This window comes from Orycteropus afer, unplaced genomic scaffold (assembly GCF_000298275.1).
Source record: "Orycteropus afer afer isolate SDZICR_OR568_19922 unplaced genomic scaffold, OryAfe1.0 scaffold00067, whole genome shotgun sequence".
NCBI lineage: Eukaryota > Metazoa > Chordata > Mammalia > Tubulidentata > Orycteropodidae > Orycteropus > Orycteropus afer.
In genome coordinates, this window is record NW_006921654.1 from 3,223,407 (window position 1) to 3,247,952 (window position 24,546).

The 24,546-nt window shown below is 39.4% G+C and overlaps 1 protein-coding gene across 1 annotated transcript in view; it reads right to left on the reverse strand.

Moving 5' to 3' along the window:
- Window positions 1-5,891: 5,891 nt before the first annotated feature.
- The window catches only part of NAE1 (NEDD8 activating enzyme E1 subunit 1), a 33,852-nt gene continuing 15,197 nt past the window's right edge, over window positions 5,892-24,546 (reverse strand). The window contains exons 12-20 of the mRNA XM_007940226.2: window positions 22,260-22,319; window positions 22,026-22,159; window positions 19,868-19,943; window positions 19,531-19,570; window positions 17,615-17,701; window positions 17,038-17,130; window positions 10,590-10,704; window positions 10,455-10,504; window positions 5,892-6,001 (exon numbers count right to left, since the gene is read on the reverse strand). Of these exons, the coding sequence (XP_007938417.1) occupies window positions 5,892-6,001; window positions 10,455-10,504; window positions 10,590-10,704; window positions 17,038-17,130; window positions 17,615-17,701; window positions 19,531-19,570; window positions 19,868-19,943; window positions 22,026-22,159; window positions 22,260-22,319 (765 nt within the window). The remainder of the gene's footprint in view (window positions 6,002-10,454; window positions 10,505-10,589; window positions 10,705-17,037; window positions 17,131-17,614; window positions 17,702-19,530; window positions 19,571-19,867; window positions 19,944-22,025; window positions 22,160-22,259; window positions 22,320-24,546) is intronic.

A 24,546-nucleotide genomic window follows, 5' to 3' on the forward strand; every position in this document is an offset into this window, starting at 1 on the left:
GCATTGTAAATTTTGGTCAATGTCATGAGACAAAGTATATGTGAACTGCTGTATGAAAAGTGAATTTACTCTGTAAATCTTCACCCAAATCCTAATAATAAAAAAAAAAAACCCTCAAAATCATTTGGAAAAAAAAAAAGGGGGCATGGGACGAGATTTGCTAGTCTGATAGAGCCTGGTGGAAGCCCTGAGACTATGGTCCCTACCTGCCCTTCAGGTCTGGAATTGAACCTACACCTTTGGCTTCAGTCAAATAAAAGACAGGCATATGAGTTGAACATGTACCTGAGGTAGACACACTCATTGGAGAGAACAATCATGGGACAAAGAAGGGCTGTTTATGCACAGGGAGACAGTTCAGGGGGCAGGTGTGCATGGAGGATGGACACAGGGAAGAGGTAACTATCCGGAGGAAGTGGGAGGGAAGCTGTTGCATTGGGGTAAATTGTAGTCAATGTCATGAGACAAAGTGTATGTGAACTGTTATATGGAAAGTGAATTTGCTCTATAAATATTCACCCAAATCACAATACAAAACAAAACAAAAAATGGACTATTAAGAAAAAAACTGCTTTATTCTATGCGGATATGTATGTATTTCACGTGGATGTGTGCTTTGTGTGTGTATGAGAGTGAAGGTTAAAGACTGTTTCCCTAGTTTTAATTAGCCAATATACTCTGCTTTAAAATATAATTTTTAAAAACGGATAATGCATAATTTTTAAATATATGTGTCTTGAAATCAAAACCCACAAGCACATATCACCATATATTCCCTTTTGTGTTCTTTATTTCTGTTTTCTTATACTGCTTTCTAATAAATGGCTACTCTACACAGCAAAATAAGATAAAGTTTGCCACATTAGTAGTATTAATACAAGATGCCTATTCACTAGTTAAGTGCTTAAAAACATCCACAGCAAAGGGCAAGTTCTAATTTTCAAAGTATTGACAACTGTAAAATTATATTTCAAATTATGAAAATAATTTTAAGTCTATCCCCAAGAACAAAAGCATCTAAAAAATAAAGCAGTTATGAAGTGCTTTCAGAAATGTGGTGAATAGATGCAACCTGTCATGAACAAGGCTTCAAAATTCTCTACCTGTATTCTCACAGAAAAAAAGAAAAAGGATGCTTCAGTAATAGGAAGAACCTATCCCACTTACAGGTTTGATTCACTCTACTCCACAGAACTGCACTGTAAATTCAAATTCAGATTTCAACAAGAAAACTAGCTGACCATTACTTTTACCTGGGCTAGAAAATGTTACTACTAAAGGTCTTTTTGAAATCTAAATGTTGTTATTATTTGCCATCAAATCTGACCCAACTCATACCAACCCCTCCTTGCGTTTTCGAGGCAGTATCACTACAGAAGTAGATTGCCCAACCTTCCTTCCGGGGAGTGGCTGGTGGGTTTGAACAGCCAGCCTTCTGGTTAGCAGTCAAGTACCTTAGACACTACGCTACCAGAGCTCCCATATGAAATCTAAATATCACCCCCCAGATATCAGATACGACATTTTTCCGTGTAAACCTTGGCAGAGCTGAAAAACTCCCCACTAAATCACTGACTGTAGATGTCCAACTAGAATTATACGTAGCAGAAATTTTCCTCATAAGTTAGAGAAGGGTTATTGTTGTTGGGGGCTATGAGTAATTTTCAACTCACAGCGATCCCATCTGGAGAGAGGGTAAATACACAAGTACATGTAATATAATTTTCTGTTGTAATGGTTTAAATGGAAATAATAGTCAATCAGGTCCAAAAAAACAAGCTGTACCCACATGTACCAGGAATAAGTTCACTTCACAATATTAATTCTCCCAAACTCAAAACACTAGAGCAGGCTTTTACCTTAAATCCTCCTCACTTCATTTAGTTTACCCCAAAACCAAATCAAACGCACTGCTATCCAGTCGTTTCGGACTCATAACGACCTGCATTGGGTTTCTGAGGCTGTAAATCTTTACCAAAGTAGATGGCCCTGTCTTCCTTCCCTGGAGAGATTGGTGGGTTTGAAACGTTGACCCTCCAGTTAGCAGTCAAGTGCCTTACCCACTTTGCCACCAGAGCTCCTTAGTTTACAAAGATAAACCAATAATCTTTCCAAGTTGGGAAGACTATTTGTTTCCTCAGTTTCTGCTCCTTAATACCCACCACGGCCAGAATCAACTAAATTGCTGGCAGAACTCCTTTGGAAACATATAGATACGCCCTCAGGGTCTTCTAGTCCAAAATTCTCAAACTCCTGGGACCAGGCGATGGTTAAATACACTCACTAATCCAGCTCCACCTGACGACTCACCAGCAGCAGGTGTGGCCCAGCAATCCGCCCACTTAACATGCCTCGCCCCCTCAGGTATTTCGGAACACGGGGCCCCCTACAGTTTGAGACGTGATCTCACCAGTGACTCTCAACCGTGCCACACATCAGAATCACCTGGGAGCTTTTAAAACACTCAAGTGTGCCTTCTAAAATTCAGTCGGGGTCGAGAACTGCCAGGTTCTAAACGTCTGACTAAATGGCTGGTGACCATTCTTTTCCCATCAGCTGTCTGGAGCACTGCGGTCTGTCGGTCGGGGTTTGCTGCCTCCTCAGAAAGCTCGTTCTTCCCTCAAGCTCAAAAGATCACCTCAGGGGCGTAACGGGGGGAACCGCTAGGCGGCCCTGCATCCTAGCCTCTGTGAGGACAGAGCTGGGCCAATTGGCCAACGGCAGACCCCCCTCCACAGGAAGCTACTGACAAGCTAAAGCCTGGTCTAGTGGCGGGGCTGAGGCAAGAACCAAAACTGCAGGCACCTGAGATCTAGTTGCCTTTACCTTCAACCGGAACGCGATGGGCTCCTTCCCATTCACCCTTGCCGCCTACCTACCTCGACGCCTGACCCTGTTTCCCGCAAAGCCAGCCGGGCTGCTTCCGGGCTGCTTCGGGCTACTTCCGCTGGGCCGAATTTACCGCAGCCCGCTGTGCCCCTACGCGGAATCTGACGGTCGGTCACCTCCCCAGTTCCGAAGAGTATAGATAGAAAGTGTGTGGCTTTGGAGTTAAGTGAAAGAAGGTGAAAAAAATCCTCTAATCCCACCGCCCCGGGTTTTTAGGGCTTCCATTCCTGAACCCCCAGGGGTTGGGAGAACAGTATCTGGGTAAACGGTGCTCATGGTGCTCCTCTCCAAACCTTCCCTTCCCTCTTTATTGGATTATGTGCTTGCTCCACACGGTTCCTTTCCGATGGGCATCTCATTGAAGGGCACTCACTTATCCAGGCCCCCACCTCACCGCCCTGATCCACTTCCCTTCTAGACCAAACATCTCAAATGGAGCCAACACCCAGCTATGCTTAGTGGTCCTGTCCCTTGCCTCCTCATTGGAGATGAAAGTGAGATACTGAGAGAGAGAGAGAGTGTGTGTGTGTGTGTGTGTGTGGTGTTAGTGGTTCCAGCTCAAAGAACAGCCAAGGGTTTTTAACTCTTCAAGGTCCAAGAAAACCAAATCCCTGTGAAGTATGCTCTTGGTATGTCTAATACAGGTCCTTACTTGGGGAAAAACAGGCTTCAGACTGATGCAGCCATATTAGAAGCATTAACTTGCTGAAAGCCTAGTGACATGTTCCTTTGCCATAAATAAATCAAGCTATCCCCTCCCCTCTGGATTTTCACTGTTCATCATTCCATTTCAGATATACTGATGAATGCTATCAGTCCAATGTGACTGACTGCTCTTTAAAATGAAATTTAAAGTTTAATATGGATGGAAAGACCCCATAAAATTTCAAGAAGCATGTGGCAAAATCTAAGTCAAAATAATGCCACATACAGAGGGACTGCCTTGTATTCTGATAAACCAAAAGATCCCTGGTTCAAACTTAGTAGACGTTCCGTGGCAGAAAGATGTAGCAGTTTTTGCTTTCCTAAAAACTTACAGCCTTGGAAACCCTACGGGACAGTTCAACTTTGTCTTACAGAGTCACTATGAGTTGGAATTAAATCAATGACAGTGGGTATTGAGATAGTTCTATAATGCCCATGGCTAAAATCTGTACATGGCTTAAACTCATTACTTAATATTGTAAGAAAAAAAAAAGTCAAACTATTTCTAAAGAAACCCAAGAGATTCTATAAGCTACTGTGAAAAAGCAAGTCAATTAGTTTTGATATTCAACATAGACATATGTAGGATGATGTATGGGAGTACACCGTACACCCACAGTATATATATATATATATATATATATATATATATATATATATAGGTTTACCAGATGATATTTCTAAATACATATTTGTATGTGCTGCAAATATATTCATGTATATAGCAAAGCATGGGGGGGGGGGCAAAGTATGAAAACTTCTCATCCATAACTGAACCCCTTGAGGGACTGAGTCTCTGGGCTTGGGGGCTTAGGACCATAGTCGCAGGGGGCATCCTGGTCAATTGGCATAAAATAGTTCACAAAGACAATGTTCTGCATCCTACAGGCAGACCTCAGAAGTACTGCAGGTTTGGTTCTGGAACACTGCAATAAAGGGAATATTGCAATAAAGTGAGTCATAAATATTTTTGGTTTCCCAGTACATATAAAAGTTATGTTTACACTATAATGTAGGCAATAGCATCTTGAAAAAGTTGGAAATATTGTGAGAATTATCAAAATGTGACACAGAGACACAAACTGAGCACACCCTGTTGGAATAACGGTGCTGAAAGACTTGCTCAATGCAGGGTTGCCTCACAACTTCCATTTGTAAAAAGCACATTATCTGCAAAGTGCAATAAAGTTAAGCACAATAAAACGAGGTATGCCTGTACTTCTTGAGTACTGACTAGGGTCTTAAAAGTTTGCTAGCAGCTATCTAGGGAGCCCTGGTGGCATCATGCCTAAGGCATGTGACATCTAATTAGAAGACTGGCGTTTCAAACCCACCAGCCAGTCCTCAGAAGGAAGACTGGGCAACCTACTTCTGTAGTGATACTGCTTTGGAAACCCAAAGAGGGGTCACTATGAGTTGGATCTGACTCAACAGCATTGAATTTGGCCTTTTTTTAAGCAACCATCTAAGATCAAACTATTATTCTCTCTCCATCTGGAGCAAAGTAGATTGAAAAAAATCAAAGACTCAGGGAAACAGTTAGTCCAAAGGACTACCACATGAACCATAGCTTCCACTAGCCTGAGACCAGAAGCAGCAGATGGTGCCTGATTACCACTACTGACTGCTCTGATCAGCATCACAATAGAAGGTCCTGAACAAAGTAAAATGTAGAACAAAATTCAAAATCATGAAACAGACCAATGGAGACTGGTGGAACCCTAAGACTATGGCCCTTAGATACCCTTCAAACCCGGAACTGAACCCACCCCTCAGGGATGACCATTCAATCAATCAGCCAAACGACAGGCCTATAAAGTGAACAAAAACACCTACAAGAACGTGCTCCTCACAACAGTCAATCACATGACACCAAAAGGGCAGCATTTGCCCAAAAACAAAGTTCAGAAGGCAGGAAAGGGCAGAGAACAAGGACAATGGAAATGGGGAGCCCAAGGAGGAAGTGGAGAGTTGTTACACTGGGGGGATTGCAACTAATGTCACAAAACAAAATGCGTATAAATTGTTGAATGGGAAACTAATGTGCTCTGTAAACTCTCATCCAAATAAAATATATATTTTTAAAAGGAATAGTTTTCATTCTCTGGGAAAATGACTGCTTTTCTTCCCTACCTCCCTCCACTCCTTCAAAGAGGCAAGACTACATTGTTATAAATGAGAAAGATGTTTATTATGAAAATGGCTTAACAGCTCTCCTTTTTCAGAATTGTACAGACTAGAGCATAGCCTCAAGGCAATTAGTTTAAATCATTAACACTCCTCATATGGCGCTTCGTCTACAACTGGAAAGTTGCTGAAGTCTGTGACATACCATTATAAATGTAAGTGTTATTAAAAATGACAAATTGTTTGGTGATTATTTTAATAACCTCTTGAGCAGCAGCTCCTGCAAGGAAAAAGGAGAAAAACAAATCTTTGAAAAGGGTAAATTTCAAGTATTATATAAAGATTCAATCTTATAAAGAAAATTTTTCCTTTCCCAAAGCAAAGGTGTTTAAAAGTAATCCACAACGGATATGGTTTACTGAGCCATATCAAAATGAAGGACTATGGGAAATGAGTCACAGGGTATGGAGTTTCTATTAAGGGTGACGAAAAAATATGGAAATGGATAGTAAGGCTGGTTACACAACATGGTGAATGTAATGAATGCCACTGAATTGTACACCTACAAATAGTTAAAATGGCAAATATTTTGTTACAGACATTTTACATAATCTTAAAAAAATGAAAAACTACAATTTTTTATAACTACGTTTTAAAAGGAAATAAATTTTGTTCTATATATTCAGACAATGGAATATTATACCACACCAAAAAACCAAACCAAACTCACTGCCGTTGAGTCGGCTCCGACTCAGCGACCCTTCCTTGGGTTTCTGAGGCGGTATCACTATGGAAGTAGATTGCCCAACCTTGCTTCTGAGGAGTGGCTGGTGGGTGTGAACTGCCAGCCTTTTGGTTAGCAGTCAAATACCTTAGGCAGTATGCCACCAGAGCTCCTATTGTACCACACAGTTAAAAAAAAAAGTGCTTGTAATGATGATTTAGAAAGATCAGCAAGAGATATTAAACAAACAAAGCAAAGTGCAAAACAGTAGTATGATCTGATGATTGTACTTTTTTCCCAAAGGACATCCTTCTGGAGTATTTCAATTTTGCCTTGTGCCTATTTTACTTTTATAATAAAAGAGGAGTAATAGTATTTTAAGTAGCTCTGGTGGTATAATAGGTAAGTAAGTGCTTAGCTGCTAACCAAAGGGTTGGTGGTTCAAACCTACCAGCAGCACCGTGAGAGAAAGACCTGGCAATCTGCTCCTGTAAAGAGCACAGCCTAGACAACCCTATGTGGCAGTTCCACTCTGTCACATGGAGTCACTATCAGTTGAAATCGACTTGACAGCATCAAACAACAACAAAGGTATTCTTACAAATATTTGCAATTATGAAAGGATCAGTATTAAATACGGACAGGCCACTGTAACTACTCAAAACAAAAAGAAAAAAATTATCATTAAACAAGGTTCATTTTGTATAACCTAAAGTTATACCTTTCACTAACACTGATTCAATAAACATTTGAGCCTCTACTATGTACCAGATACAGTTCTAGGTACTAGTTCTGTTTCTCTACAGAAGAGAACAAAATCTCTGCCCTCATGTATCTCACTTTTTAGTAGTGAGAGACAGATAATTTACAAATAAGTGAAATGTATAATATGTCAAATGGCTTTAAGTGCCAGAGAGAAGAAGGGGGAGGACTAAAGTACAAGAGGAGGGATTCAATTTTAAATAGGGGAGTCAGGGATGACCTCATAGAAAAGATAACATTTAAGCAAAGACCTGCAGGAAGTGAGGGTATAGCTGTGCATAATGATTACAGAACATACAAAAGCAAAATGTTTCATTTCTTTGCTACAGACAAGTTTAAAGGAGCCCTGGTGGCATAGTGGCTAAATGCTTTGCTGCTAACTGAAAGGTCAGGGTTTTGAACCCACTAACCCCCTCTACAAGAGAATAATGTGACACTCCCATAAAGATTCCCAAACCTACTCACATCAAGTTGATTCTGACTCATAACGACCCTATAACACAGAGTAGAACTGCCCCATAGGGTTTCCGAAGCTGTAAATCTTTGTGTGTATATGTGTGTGTCCACCTTCTAGTTAGTGGTTTACTCTCCCTTCCCCTTCCACCCCTGGTAGCCATCAAGGAATGTTTCTTTTTTTGTGAAATCCTTTTCTTGACAATTTATAATAGTGGTTTCATATAATATTTGTCCTTTTGTGACTGACTTATTTTACTCAGCAAAATGTCCTCTGAGTTCATTCATGTTACAAGGTGTTTCAGCTTCATCATTGCTCTTTAACATTGCATAGTATTCCACTGTGTGTATGTACCACAGTTTGTGGGAGCTCTGGTAGCATAGTGCCTAAGGTACTTGACTGCTAACCAGAAGGCTGGTGGTTCAAACCCACCAACCACTCCTCAGAAGGAAGGTTGGGCAATCTACTTCCATAGTGATACTGCCTCAGAAACCCAAGGAGGGGTCGTTGTAAGTTGGGTCTGACGACGGCACATAATACCACCACCACCACCACCACCACCACAGTTTGTTGATCTTTTCTTCTGTTGATGGGCATTTAGGTTGTTTCCATTTTTTTTGCTCTTGTGAACAGTGCTGCAATGAACATGGGTATGCACGTATCTGTTCACGTTGCAGCTCTTATTTCTCTAGGTTATGTGCTTTGTAGTGAGATTGCTGGATCATATGGTATTTCTACTTCCAGCTTTTTAAGGAAGCGCCATGCTGTTTTCCACAGTGGTTGCACCATTTCACAGTCCCATCAGTAGTGTATGAGCACTCCATTCTCTCTACATCCTCACCAGCTTTGTTGTTTTGTTTTTCTGAACTTTGCTATTAATGCTGAAATGAAACGGTATTTCATTGTTGTTTTGATTTGCATCTCTCTCTGGCTACTGATTATGAACACTTCTTCATGTGTTTATTAGCTGCCTGAATGTCTTCTTTGGTGAAATGTCTGTTCATGTCCTCTGCCCATTTTTAAACTGGATTGTCTTTTCACTGTTAAGTTATTGAAGTTTTCCATAAATTTTGGCAATAAGCCCCTTGTCTAATATATTATTGCCAATTTTTTTTTCCTAGTCTGTGGGTTCTTTTTATACTTTTAGTATAATCTTTGGATGTGCATAATTGTCTAATAGTTAGGAGCTCCTAGTCATTTATTCTGTGCTCTAGTGTTTGTACATTTTTAGTTATATTTGATAGTGTTATTTATGCCCTAAATTAGGGCCCCTAACTTTGTCCTTATTTCTTCTTGGTTGGTCTTTATGATTTAGGTCTTACATTCAGGTTTTTGATCAAAGTTTCATTCATTTTTGTACACGATGTGAGATCTGAGTCCTGTTTCTTTTTTTTTGCAAATGGATATCCAATTTTGCCAGTACTATTTAGTAAAGAGACTATCTCTTCCCGATTAAATGAGTTTTGGCCCTTTGTCAAAGATTAGCTGTCCACAGATGGATGGATTTACTTCTGTGTTCTCAATTCTATGTGTTTGTCATTGTACCAGTATCAGGCTGCTTTAACTACAATGGCTGCAAGGTAGGTTTAGAGATTGGGGAGTGTGAGACCTCCTACTTCGTACTTCTTTAGTAGTGCTATACTTAGCCAAGGTCTCTTTCCCCAAGGCTTTATATTTTTACGGAAGCAGACTGCTATGCTACATCTTTCTCCGGCAGAGTGAATGGTATGCCTGAATTGCCAACTTTTCAATCAGAAGCTAAGTACTTTAACCACTGCACCACCAGAGCTGTTTCCATAAAGATTACAGCCTTGGAAATCCTATGGAGCAATTCTACTGTGTCCTGTAGGTCACTATGAGTGAGAACTGATTCGAATGCAATGAGTTTTGTTTTGGACAGGCAAGTTATCCAGTTATCCAGCTATCCTCTCTAGTTGTGTCTATTCTTAGTGTCTGAACTGAATCTCAATAAATAATAATGTGTCTTTTCTGTGACCTTGGAAGTCTATTCTCCTGTTTTGACATATGAGACTTGGTTTTAGTTTAAAATAAATTATCCTGAATCAGGTTTTGAGTTTGTTTAGAATATAGTTTTCTTAACTTCATATAACTCATTTACATTTTGAACACTTTGAATATTAAACTTTGATCTGCCTTCAAAATACTAATAATCTCGAAGGAAAATATCATCAGCATGTAACTCAAGACTACATGAAATCATAGTCAGAAGAGTTTGTTCTGTTTTTGAGGAAAGTAAAGTGAAGGAGGGAGATAAAGAGAGTTTATAAATGAGATAACTTTTTTAGTTGGGTCTTGAAGAACAGATAGGGTTTGGACATGTAGGAAACCAGGGAGATTTAAGGCAACTGGGCCCAGAGGAGCAAAGATATAAAAGCAGGAAATCAAAGGGTATGTCAGGGGGTGGGGGTGGGGAGTAAGTAACTTGATAAACTGAGGCCAGAGAAACTGAGTGGAACCAGAATACAGAGATTCTTTAATATCAAGCCCAGGTCCTTGTATCTGTGTGTATATGTGTGAGTACTGGCAGGGCAGAGGTTAGTTAAATGAAGGATACAATCAGAGTTACGCTTTAGAAAGATTAATGACTCCATGATTTTAAGCTGGACTGGAGTGGGAAAGATGGAAACTAGTCTGGAGGCTACTAAAATAATCCAAGCTTTACAACGTATTTTGCTGACATCCCTAACTAAAATAGCTAAGAAAACAATGACATTAAAGTAGTAACTGTGCTACATAAAAACAGGTAAAAGTCTTGTCATCTATGGAACTCACCCCCCAAGAATGCAGCAATGGTATGTGGCTCAGCAGCTCCATATCTGCAACTACAGGAAAGGATTGAGACATGGACTTAGATCAGCCTTACAATAGGAAGAGAATTCTCTCTTGTAAGACCTAAAAAGTACTCACAATTCATGGACATAGTCATCTTTCACCATTATAGATAATCCATATTCCTGAAGGAAGCCAGTAAGACAAGACTTCAACTTTCCTATATCTTCTTCAACCTGATAGTTAGATACCCCTAAAAAAAAAAAAAAAAAAAACAGACATACATACAAATTTCCATTAAAATACATATATAATTCAAAATCATCTTCTTTAATCTGGTTTCAGGTGTTCTAGTCAAGATAGTGGGAGCTATGGTAGCATACTGCCTAAGGCGCTTGACTGCTAACCAGAAGCTGGTGGTACAAACCCACCAGCCACTCCTCGGAAGGAAGGTTGGGCAATCTACTTCTGTACTGATACTGCCTCGGAAATCCAAGGAGGAGTTGCTATGAGTCGGGTCCGAATCCGTGGCACATAACAACAACAACAGTCAAAATAGTAAGATATGAAAACAAAATAAGAGAAAACATAATGGAAAATATGAGACCAATATTTATAGATATTGGAAACCCATTAACAATCAAAGGGAATAACTGAAACACTAAAAATTCTAGTTTGATAGTTTTTTGTTGTTGTCCATGGCTCCACATCAAGTGTCTAGAACATAACCTGGTACATAGTTGGTGCTCATTAATTATGTGATGGGAGAACTGAATGAATGAGAAAGCACTGTCCTATTCATCTTTTATAAAAATTATGGTCTTTATTATCCATCTATAGGAGACTAAATGATACTGAGGACTTAAAGCTATAATAGTAAGTATTGAGCATTAATAGGTGCTGGATACTGTTCCAAGAACTCTCTCTATATAGACAGAGAGAGAGAGAGAGAGACAGAGAGAGAGTGCTTGGAACAGCATCCATATAAACGGTGGTGGTGTTAGGTGCCATCCGGTCAGTTCCTACTCATGGTGACCTTATGTACAACAGAATAAACTACTGCCCAGTCCTGAGTCATCCTCACAATCATTGCTATGCTGGATCCCACTGTTGCAGCCACTGTATCAATCCATCTCATTGAGGGTCTTCCTTTTTCTGGTGATTCCCTACTTTATCAAGCATGATATCTTTCTCCAGGGACTGGTCCCTCCTGACAACATCACCAACGTACAAGAGGTGAAGTCTCAACATCCTTGCTTCTAAGGAGCATTCTGGTTGTACTTCAGCCAAGACAGATTTGTTTATTCTTCTGGCAGTCCATGGTATATTCAATATGCTTCACCAAAATCATAATTCAAAAGTATAAATTCTTCGATTTTCCTTACTCAATGTTCAGCTTTCCCATGCATATGAGGCAACTGAAAATATGGCTTGGGTCAGGCACACTTTACTCAAAAGTGACATTTTTGCTCTTCAGCACTTTAAACAAGTTTTCGCAGCAGATGTGCCCAATGCAATACATCATTTGATTTTCTAACTGCTGCTTCCCTGGGTGATGACTGCGGATCCAAGTAAAATGAAATCACTGACATCTTCAATCTTTCCTCCATGTATCATGATGTCACTTATTGGTCCAACTGTTGAGGATTTTTGTTCTATGCTGAGGTGTAATCCATACTGAAGGATGTAGTCTTTGATCTTCACCACTAAGTGCTTCAAGTCTTCCTCATTTTCAGCAAACAAGGTTGTATCATCTGTGTATCACAGATTGTTAGTCTTCTCCCAATCTTGATGCCACATTCTTCATATAGTCTAGCTTCTTGAATTATTTGCTCAGTGTATAGGTTAAATAAGTATGGTGAAAGGATACAAGCCTGATGCACACCTTTCCTGATTTTAAACCATGCAGTATACCCTTGTTCTGTTCGTCTATGTACAGGTTCCTCATGAGCACAATTAACTTTTGGAATTCCCATTTGTTTTGATCCTCTAGTCCTGCTCCAACAAAAATACCAAAATTGGGTGGCTTTAACAAACAGGGATTTGTTCTTTCACAGTTTAGGAGGATAAAAGTGTAAGTTCAAAGTACCAACTCTAGGGGCTGGATGAAAGTCCCTCAACCTTGGGCTTCAGCTCTGCCTCTTGCTCCCAGCCCACTGAAGCTGGCGGCTTCTCTTAACTTAGGTAGCTGCTGGCTGCTGAGGCTGACCAACCCAAGATCAACATATAAAATAGCACAGTCCCAAGATTACCAAACAATATGGCAGGCCACTAGTTGAAATCCAGAGATAGTCCCAAGATTGACAGGAATCACGTCAGGCTGCTGAATGAAGACTCGGCTATGTGCAGGTTCCAAGTATGCCAAAAAGCTGTGAGACCATTCTCAATGCTTCTTCTTATATACTGGAAGCAGACCACATCCCTAAGGCTGGTTGCTCACATAGATTCCACCATGGAGCTGATTACCTGTCTTATCATGGAGAATACAATATCCAACTTCCCAGCCACTCAAAACCAGGCCTAGCTAAGTTTACACAAAACCTTAACTACACACCATTCTTTACAATGTTATCCATAATTTGTTATGATCAACACAGTCAAATGCTCATACACAGTCAATAAAACACAGGTGAACACCTTTCTGGTATATTCTTTGCTTTCAGCCAAGATCCACTGGACATCAGCAATGATATCCCTTGTTCCACATCTTCTTCTGAATTCAGCTTGAATTCCTGACAGTGCCCTGTCAATGTACTGCTGCAACCATTTTTTAATTATTTTCAGCAACATTTTACTCACCTGTGATATTAATATTGTTTGATCATTTCCACATTACGTTAGATCACTTTTCTTTGGGATGGGCACAAATATGGATCTCTTCCAGCAGCTGGCCAAGTACTTGCATTCCAAATTTCTTGGCATAGACGAGTGAGCGTTTCCAGTGTTGCATATGTCTGTTGAAACATTTCAATGGGTATTCTGTCAATTCCTAAAGACTTGTTTTTCACCAGTGCCTTCAGCACAACTTGGACTTCCTCCTTCAATACCATCAGTTCTTGATCATATACTACCTCCCGAAATGGTTGAATGCTGACCAATTCTTTTTGGTACTGTGACTCTCTGTATTCCTTCTATCTTCCTTTGATGCTTCCTGCATTATTGTTTTGCCCACAGAATCCTTCAATATTGCAACTCGAGGCTTGAATTTTTTCTTTAGTTCTTTAAGCTTGAGAAATGCCAAGCTTGTTCTTCCCTTTCCATTTTTTAGCTCCTGGTCTTTTCACATTTCATTATACATTACACTCTGTCTTCCTAGAGCTGCCCTTTGAAATCTTCTGTCCAGCTCTTTTACTTCATCATTTCTTCCATCACTTTAGCAATTCTCCATTCAACAGCAAGTTTCTCTTCTGACATTGTTTTGATCTTTTCTTTCTTCCTTCTCTTTTAATGACCTTTTGCTTTCTTTATGTATTATGTCCTCCCACAACTTGTCTAGTCTGTGGTCACTGCTATTTAATATGTCAAATCTATTCTTGTCATGGTCTCTAAATTATGGTGGGATATAATCAAGGCCAGATTTTGGCTCTCATGGACTTGTTTTAATTTCCTTTGGCTTCAACTTAAATTGCTTATTACCAATTGCTGGTCTGTTCCACAGTCAGCTCCTGGCCTTGTTCTGACATTGATGATACTGAGCATTGCCATCACTTCTTTCCACAGATGTAATCGATTTGATTCATGTGTATTCCATCTGGTGAGGTCCACATATATAGTCACTGTTCATGTTACTGAAAAAAGGTACTCACAGTGAGTAAGCCCTTGGTCTTAAAAAATTCTATCATGTGATCTCTGGGATTATTTCTGTCACCAAGGCCATATTTTCCAACTAATTGACATTACTTCTTTGTTTTCAACTTTGACATTCCAATTACCAGTAATTATTAATGCATGTCAATTGCATGCTTGATCAATTTTAGACTGCAGAAGCTGATAAAACTCTTCATTTTCTTCATCTTCAGCTTTAGTGGTTTGTATGTAATTTGAATAATAGTAGCAATAACTGGTCTTCCTTGTTTGTGTACGGATATTATCCTATCACTGACAGCACTGTACTTCAGCATAGATCTTGAAATGTTCTTTTTGGCTATGAATGCAATGCCATTCCTCTTCAATTTGTTATTTCCAGCAGAGTAGGCCACACGATTGTCTGATTCAAAATGACTGATAGCAGCCCACTTCAGTTTACTAATACCTAGGATATTGATCTTTATGCGTTCCATTTCATTTTTTATGATTTCCAATTTTCTTAGATTCATACTTCATACATTCCATGTCTCAATTATTAATGGATATTTACAGCTGTTTCTTTTTGAGTTGTGCCCCATCAGCAAATGAAACTCCTAAAAGCTTTACTCCATCCACATCATTAAGGCTGACTCTACTTTGAAAAGGCTCTTCCCTCGTATACTGACTGCCTTCCAGCCTGAGAGGCTCATCTTCAGGCACTGTATCGGACAGTGTTCTACTGCTATTCATAAGGTTTCAGTGGCCAATTTGTTTCAGAATTAGACCACCATCTCCTTCTTCCCAGTGTCTTAGTCTGGAAGCTCTGCTGAAACCTGTCCACCGTGGGTGACCCTGCTGGTATTTGAAACACCAGAGGCATAGCTTCCAGCATCACAGACACACACAAGCCACCAAACCACCCTATGAAGTAGGTACTACTATCATCCTCATTTTACAATGAGAAAAACTGAAACACAGATTAAGTTACTTAGCTATTAAGCAGCAAAACTGGAATATTTACCTAAGCAGTTTGCTCCAGAAGAAATGGTTTTAATTATTAAACTATAATGTCTCCAAAATTATTATTTTGAGTACTGAATGGAAAAAAATATATAATTACCATGGTATTCAAATTTTTAAATATTAACATTTTTAAACTCCTCTTGTTTAAATATTATCATCACTACTCTTCTTCATGATAGTAGTATCTACCCTTTATGGAGTACTTACTTACAAGTTGCTAGGCAGTGTGTTAAGTGGTTTCCACATATCACATATTTAATCCTTAAAATCCAGCAGAGTAGATATTATCGTCATCATTCTATAAACAAGGGAACTGAGACTTGGAGGGAAACAGTGACTTACTCAAGGTCACAGAGATAGTGACAGAGCTTAGATCTGAACCCAGGTCTAACTCCAAAGCCTGTGGTCTATATGATAGTCTCTCAAGACGGCTCCCTAATGAACCCTCTGCCCCAGTACTCATGCCCTCATGTGGTGCATTCCCATGTGTAATCTGAGCTGGCCCTGTGAAACCAAAATAAAACACTGCATAAGTGATGCTGTGTCTTCCAAACCTAGGTCAAAAGAAACCTTGTACCTGCCACCTGAGTCTTTGGGAACCTTTATTGTGGAGGAAGCCAGCCATCATGTAAGATGTCTGTCCTGAGACTGTGATACTAAATGGAGACCCAAGTTAGCCATGGAAAGAGATGCCTGACCAGGCCCCAGACATGCCAGCTATCCAGATAGGAATGAAAACGCCTTTTTGGATGCCCATCTTAATCAAACCTTTAGAGTGACTGCAGCCCCAAGTACCATGCAACCACACAAGACTCCCCTGCCAGTCTCCCACACGCATGCACACAGGGTGAGCACTGCCTAGCTGAGTCCAGTCGATCCACAAAACCATGAAAATAATAAACTTTGTTTTAAACAGTTAAGTTTTGGGGTGGAATGTTAGATAACCAAAATAAACATTCTAGTCAAATAACATAAATAAAGTAGTACACACCTGGCATTTACTCCTTTTCTTCTGGTAAGGAGAAGGTCATTAAGAAGCTAATTACAGTTCACTAGCTCTGGGGCAAATACTACATGAGCTGGGGCAACAAGTTTTATGATATGCAGATAATAATGTGTTGCTATGTAATGATGTTAACATCAACATCAAGAATAAAAATGTTATGGGCAACTATAAATTCCTAAGATTATACCAATTTCCACATTTGCAGTAACAAAAAAGACACCGAGCAATGAAATCCCCACACCTTCAGAGTTCTAAGTTCAGAAGTCAATGGCTTTCTTATTCCACTAAATTAAACTCAGCATGAGTCTTAGAAATAAACTATGGATACTGAAAGGAAAAGAAAAGTTTTCTTCTATAAACATTTAACCAGCATCCTCTGTAATCAAGTATTATTTACAAATATTTGAAGAAATGGCTAAAAAAGGAGGGTGAGGATGGTTGCACAACTCAAAAGAATGCAATCAATGTCAACGAATTAATTGTACATGTAGGAGCTGTTGAACTGGTGTATCTTTGCTGTGTATATTCTCAACAACAAAAATAATAATTTTTTTGAGAAAAGGACAGAAATGAAACAAATGGCAGAATAAATGTTTTTCGAAGGAAACAAAAAAAAATAAATAGATGGTAGTTCTTCTCGGGGTTGAATCAGGTATAATCTGTTTATAATGTATAATTCTAGTACAACCATTACATAAGAATATTTTAAGATTCAATTCAAGTGGCTATGCAAGATTTTATTATATTTGGTAATATAATTGATAGTCTTACCTGGATATCTACCATGTTGTTTATGAAATCTATCAACAGCTCTTAACATTAAGTATAATACTATTTCATTGTCTGGATTATCCATGCTGGAAACTGAAAAGGGAGGGAAAAACATCAAGTATTTTGGGCAATTTACAACATACAAGCAATGAAAAGTGAACTTACATATACTCAAGTTTCAGAATACAAGACAATTTTACCGCGATATTTAAAAATGTACTGATAAAACAGAAAATGGTAAATAACAGTAAAATAAAGGGGAGATGCATGAAAGTGAAACACAGAGGTCTTGCTGGCTATTAGCTATACTCTCACAGTTTCTACTAGTGGCAGGCTAACGTTAATTCTCCTGCGTATCATATAATTGACTCTGTGGCCTAAATAAGATTGTATGTTTATATTAAGCTTTATATTTTGAAATAATAACTACTTGGACAGGTTTACAGAATAAAATTTTACATAAATATTTACATTATCCTTTATAATCACCATACACAGCACTATTTTATGTAAAATACTGGTGTCTTTAAAATTAATTAAAATGAATAAGCTAGCATCAGAAGGTCACTATACTTACTAATTTCATCCTTATTAACTGTATTCAAACCATATTCTTCGGCTAAGGAGCGACATCTTACCACTCGCAGGAATGCAGAATTACTGCCTTAAACACAAGGAAAACATTATGGAGTAAACAGCTGTAACACGTGAATATCCTGAATCAAGGGCACGTTAAGAATAGGAAATTCTGTACAGACTTTTTGCCAACATGGGAATGTAATGAGATATCTTACGTTTGGCTCTAATGGTTAACAGAGAAAGCACAAGAACCCAAAAACCAAAACCTACTGCTACTGAGTCAATTCTGGCTCATAGCAACCCTAGACAACAGAGCAGAACTGCTCCACGGGGTTTCCAAGGTTGTAAATCTTTACAGCAGCAGACTGCCTCATTTTCTCCTACAGAGCTGCTGACCTTTTGGTTAGCAGCTGAAAACCACTGTGCCACGAGAGCGCCTACACAAGTCATCTTAAATTCAGACCTTAATACTACAACCAGTTCAGAATTGATTAAACAGGTGATGGCACTTCTCTGAGCCCCAGTTTTCTCATTTGTAAAATGGGGATAATACCATATGCCTTTTTGAGTTGTTCTTCGATCAAATGTGGTAACTGTGCCTGCACAATGCCTGATGTAACTCAAAAAAAGGTACTTTTCATTATTGTTATTATGGATCAGCACTCCTAAATGAGACAATATTATATATTGTGCTGTGGGTATATGTAAGGGTTTGGCTTTTTCTAAACCTTGTTATGGAAATTTTCGAACATAACCGCAAAGTAGAGAAAACAGAGAAATAAATTCTCATATACCCAATATCCAGCTTTGAATCTGGGATCATGTAATCTAATAGACCAAACACTAATGCAGAAAAAAGATGCAAGAGTAGTTGTGAACATCAAAGCTAACCAAGCATTGTGGAAGGGCCATGAAGTGGAAAAGTCAGATCAATCCACTTTAAGGATAGGTACTAGGTAAATTCAGACTTGTGCAGAAACTAGGAGCAGTAGCTACAGAGAAAAATCTTCACAAGTCATGTAAAGTAAATTTTGTATTGTTCTAAAACTACCTGTTAAATGAAAGAAGATGCTTTTGGCCTACTGAGGACTTATCAAGAAGACCCGAGTAGAACTTCTTTTAAGGGTGATGGAAAACTATGGAAACTAATAAAGTGATAGCTACACAGCCTGATGAACCAAAGTCACTGAACTGTACACGTGAAGAACGCTGAAATGGCAAATGTTTTGTTTCATACATATTTATACAATTAAAAAAAAGAGAAGATCCCAGGATCCTAGCAACCTTGAAACTAGATACAAAATTCTTAATCTCATCAAAGTCATTTGACACAGATTAAAATGAGTATTTAAACCAATACAATGAATGTACATGTGACTCAAGGTTACACCCAAAATCTTCAGATAAAACTTTCCTAAATATCTATAATTAATAAGCTGAAAGTAGTTCTGTATTAGGAACTCTGGTAGCATAGTGCCTAAGGCACTTGACTGCTAACCAGAAGGCTGGTGGTTCAAACTCATCAGCCACTCCTCGAAAGGAAGATGGGGCAATCTACTTCCGTAGTGATACCACCTTGGAAACCTAAGGAGGGGTCGCTATGAGTCAGGTCCAACTTGACAGCACATAACAACAACAACAGTTCTGTATTAATGACAATTCAATTTTCAACAAACTGACCCTAGTGTTCTTTTAGTATTACTATAAATAGATATGTTCTATCTCTGTCTTAGCTGTAAAATATCCTATTTATTATATTAAGGAAAGAAAAAAAAGCTAACCCAGTAATTAAATACATCTACACCACTGAGATCATGGAAAATTTAAAATTTCAACCACACAAAATTATTGGCAACATTCCCTGTGGCACATTTTTACCAAGCAAAGTAAGAAAATTAATTCAAGGGGACTTACAGAGTAATTTTAATTCTTTCTCTGAAATGGACTCTGGTGCCTGTAAAGAGATACACACAGATTTTTGCTCCAGTATAAAAGAGATTAACAGTGGGTGTGGCACAAAGCCATCTCACTGTGAGATCGGGGGCTTTCTCCAGGAGCTGGAAGAACACCTTAAAAAGATCTTGTTTCCTAATAACGGGCTTTTCTCACTTTTCTCATTAGGGTGGCGAGGGAGAGCTCCCTCTGAAGAAGCACAGAGCCAGTGCCATGCTTCTCTCCAAGCCCCACCTGGTCCGTACAGCAGGGATGTAGGGAGCTGCCCCACAAAGGCCCAGTGGGCCCAGCAGCTCACCTGGCCCACAGACTGCAGCAATTTGGCAACATGATTACCCACAGCAGCAGCATCTTTCTTTGCTTTTTCTCGGTAACTGCAAATGAACAACCAAAAAGCTATTATTAACAAACTTTAAAATGAACAGAATTTCAATTATCAACATGAAGCAAACTAAAGATTTCTTTCACTTACATGAAAAAATACAGGTCTGGGAACATATGAAATGTGAAGATGCCAGGTAGTCTATCACCAGCCCTGGTTAGTGGCTGGGGGTCTTTCCAGGGCTGGTGATAGACTCTTGGAGCCCACACTAATACCCTAGGCACCCACTATAATTAACAACACCCAACTTAAAAACTGGCATCCCACTGGTGGAACCACTGATACTATGGCCTCTAGGTGCCCTTCAGGTCTAGAAATGAACCTATGCCTGTGGCTTCCAGCCAAACAATAGAGGCATACAAATTGAACATTTACCTGAGGTAGATAGACTCCTTGGAGAGAACAATCATGGGAGAAAGAAGGGCTACTTATGCACAGAGAGACAGCTCAGGGGGCAGGAGTACATGGAGGGATGGACACAGGGAAGAGGTAACTATCGGGAGAAAGTATGAAGGGAGATGTTGCATTGTGGTAAATTGTGGTCAATGCCATGAGACAAAGTGTATGTGAAATGCTGTATGGAAAGTGAATTTGCTCTGTAAATTTTCACCCAAAACACAAAAAAAAAAAAAAAAAAAAATGGCAACCCATACGGCAGAAGACCTGGAAGATGTGCTCAAGAAGAGCACGGTTTATGTCCTTTAAGTCAAGTCACAGTCACAATTGTCCATCTACACATTCATTTACAATTTTTAAGTCTGTTACATTCTCTCACCCTCTACAGATGATCAGTGTTTAAGCTGACAATCTTTAATGAGGCCATGCATCTTTCTATCCTCAAGTGACCTTTCCCAAGTGTTAAGGGAGCTCTTAGACTAAGACAACAAACCAAAATTTGGTAGACAATGACTGAGATGGAGAGTACACTCTGTCTGGAGAACAGAGATCCTCTCTGTGTGACATTAGGCGGCCGTCAGGGAGACCAAGCCAGTGACCCTGGATTCATCACCACCATACCCAAACTACATATGGGTCATATCCATGGAGACCCAGCCCTATGACAGTCTATTTGGGTGCAAGCTAGTGATGCCTGGATAGGTGTCTACAGTCAAGGATTCTTTAAGTTATGACACATTCATGACAAAAAAATTCACCTAAAGACTTCACACTGCCAACCACTTGGAAAGGGATCAAAATTGGAGATCTTAGATAGAGTAGGAAAAATGTGGACCAAAACTCAACATCATAAAAAAGGCCAGGCTTACTGGTCTGATAGAGACTGGTGAGACCTCTGTGACTATGGCCCCAGTCACCTTTGGGTCTGGAACTGGCTCAACATCCAGCCAAACAACAGTCAGGCCTGTGAGGTGAACAGTTAGACCAGGAGGCACATCCTCAGAACAATCAGCCATGGGCCATTGGAGGGCAGCATTTGTGCATTTACAGAGTTCAGAGGGCAGGAATGCATAGGACAGAAGGACACAGGGAGGAAGTGGGAAGAGAGCTGTGCTACATTGCGGGGACTGCAATCAACATCACACAACAAAATGTGTATGAACTGTTCATCAATGGAAAACAAATTTGCTCTGTAAACTTTCACCCAAATTAAAAAAAAAAAAAAAAACACAAAAACTAAAGTCTTCAAAGTTTTAAGTTACAGAGAAAACACAGTACAGCAAGTGGTTAAGAGCATGGGCTCTAGAGGTGGATTTGCTGGGGTTCAAATCCTGTTCTGCCATTTACCACTGCCTGACCCTAAATAACTTCTATGCCTTAGTTTCCCCATCTCTAAAATAGTAGGACAACAGTCTCGCTCTTATAAGGCTGTTGTGGATACTAAATTAGTTAATATATAGAACAGTCCTTAACCCAGAGTAAGTATTCAAATGTTAGGCTCTATCATGAAATATGAAAGAAGTTTGGCCCCTAAGTCCTTTGGCTTATTTTCAAACCAACATTATAGTACACTCTCATGTGACTTCTGACAGACATAACTTTCCCCACTGATAAAATGCTTATCTCTAATATGAACAGACTAATATGTCTCTTACACGGTTTGAAAACAGTAACTTACACATTTTGCAGCTTTATGTATTTGCCTGAATCTGCAATCATATCAGGAATTGTGCCTCGGACAGGTAAATTTCCTTGACCCTCCTTAGCCACAAATTCTTTTAAGGCACGAGCTAAAATCCAAAATGATGGTGTCTAAAAGAATTAAAAAAAAAAAAATTACGTGGTACTTTAATTTGACCCAAAGGTTTAGGAAGCATTATTTTCACCTTTTGGTTTTGTTTTCTTTGGTTACCTGTTTGGTGATATTTATGCAGCGATCATCATTAAATATATCTTCAATATTGCGTGGAATCTAACAAAGGAACACAAAACAGTTACTTTCACTGAGAAATTGCCCATCTTTGTTTTCAAAGCTATTTGTTCAAACAAGTTACCTGAATTCTCAAATTATAATCTTAAAAATACAAACTTCTGATTTATTCAGGCTTTTACTTAGAATCAGTACCATGTGGAGATTCGTGAGGGAATGAAAGTCCTCTCCTGCCCATGTTATCATTAAAGACTGACCTATTACATGAGAGAGTCAACAAGGTCCAAAGAAAACAGTTATATGTGAAGATATAATAAGACTACAGATATTAGTGCCAAACTAAATTTCCAGTCTTTATATCCTAATGAATGATAATGAAAGAGACAGCCACTCTGACAAACACTGGACAGTAAAATTAAATACTTTTATTGTTAGCAAGAGCTTCAATTAACAAAAATTTTAGAAATTATATGTTTCAATTCTGCTGACGTGTAGAGAGGAGACTTCTCATTGGAAATCTCTCTGATAGTCTCTCTGCTCCCACTCCTGACCGCCAACATCATCTCTCTTCTCAAAACAGCCAGAATGAGCTTTTAGAAGTCTGAGTGCGGTCACTTCACTGTCCTGCTCAAAATGCTTCAGTGGCCTACAAGGCCCGTTATGATCTGGACTTGGTCTGCCCCTTCAAACTCAAGTCCCTTCCACGATTTTTACCTTTGTGCATTTCACTCCACTCACAATGGCTTTCTTTCTGATCCTCGAACAAATGCCAAGCTTGATCACACTTCTGCCTTCTCTGCACATGAGGTTCCTCAGCATTCTCCCCAGCCCTCTACATGTTGCTTCACTTGGGCCTCTGCTTAAGCCTATCTCTTCAGAGTCTTTTCCTGTCCTCCTATCTAAAACTGCCTCCCAACCCCAGATCCCCTCATCTCCATTGTGCTCTACCCCTTCAGTCTGCTCTAATTTTGTTCAGAGCACTAACGACTACTGTGATAGTTGAGATTGTGTGTCAACTTGGCTGGACCACGATTTTGAGTGGGTTAAGCAGTTATGATGTGGTTATTCTCATGCTGAGATCTGATGTATATGCTTCAGCAGCTAATCAACTGAAAGGGAGTTTTCTTAGAGGTGTGGCCTGCTTCCAATATACATATGGACATTCTGGGAAAATTCAGGAAACTTATGTGGACCTGGATCCTGTTGTGCTGCCTAAAACTGTTCTGTGAGTGAACAATCCACCATTACGCCTGGTGATCTTGGATTCGTCATCTGCCGAAGTCAACAGCCACTATAATGCCTGCCAATCCTGAGCTCATCTGCCCCTGCAGCTGTTAAGTCGGGAAAAGCCTCCAGCTTGATGTTTGATCCAGGATCTTGGAACTTGCCAGCCTCTATAACCGTGTGAGCCATTTTCCTAAGATAAATTTCTGCCTGTCTATATATAAGCTTTTCTGGTTTTGCTTCTCTAGAGAACCCAGCCTAACACAACTACCATGTACATTCATCCGTTTACATAGTTTATTGTACTCCAATCACTAAAACCTTGTTTGTTTGTTTGTATTGGGGTAAATTTTGTATTCAGTGAAATGCACAGATCTTAAATGTATAATTGGATGACTTTTGGTATCTACACACACACTTTAAACCACCACTCCAATCAATGCTCCACTAAGCAATACTATCTCATTGTCTCCAAGAAGTCTGTAAGGATAGCTTACGTGCTTTCTTATTTTGGGAGGCAGCATTTTTTTTTTTTAAATTATAAGAAAATTCTAACTTAAAACTAGCAGGTACTCTTATGCCAAAGCTCCTCAAAAACTCACTAGACAGATTTCAACAACAAAACAAAACGAAGAGTATATAAACTGAGTTAGCCTCATGTTCCATTATATTCAAGTTGTTGGTGTCAATAGCAAATGCAGGGACTGAGGAAGAGGAAGACACAGAGAGGTGCATGGGAGGTACAGATAACAAAGGTGAACTTTTTGCACATACAATACTGCACTGTTAGTGAAGGCAAACATTAATATATGGGAGGATAGGTAGGTGGACAGGATGAACTAGTAGATATGTTTATGCAGGGGGGAAGTGTGCCCAAGACCATATATAGGGCTGGCAGACAATATTTCTACAAGTGTATTTATATGTTCTGTAAGAACTCCCAGGTATGAAGAGAAGGGCAATGTACCAAATGTGAGTGACCAATATGGCAGCATTGAGGATGAGAAAGACAGAGAGAGTTACATGGGCAGTACAAACAACAAAT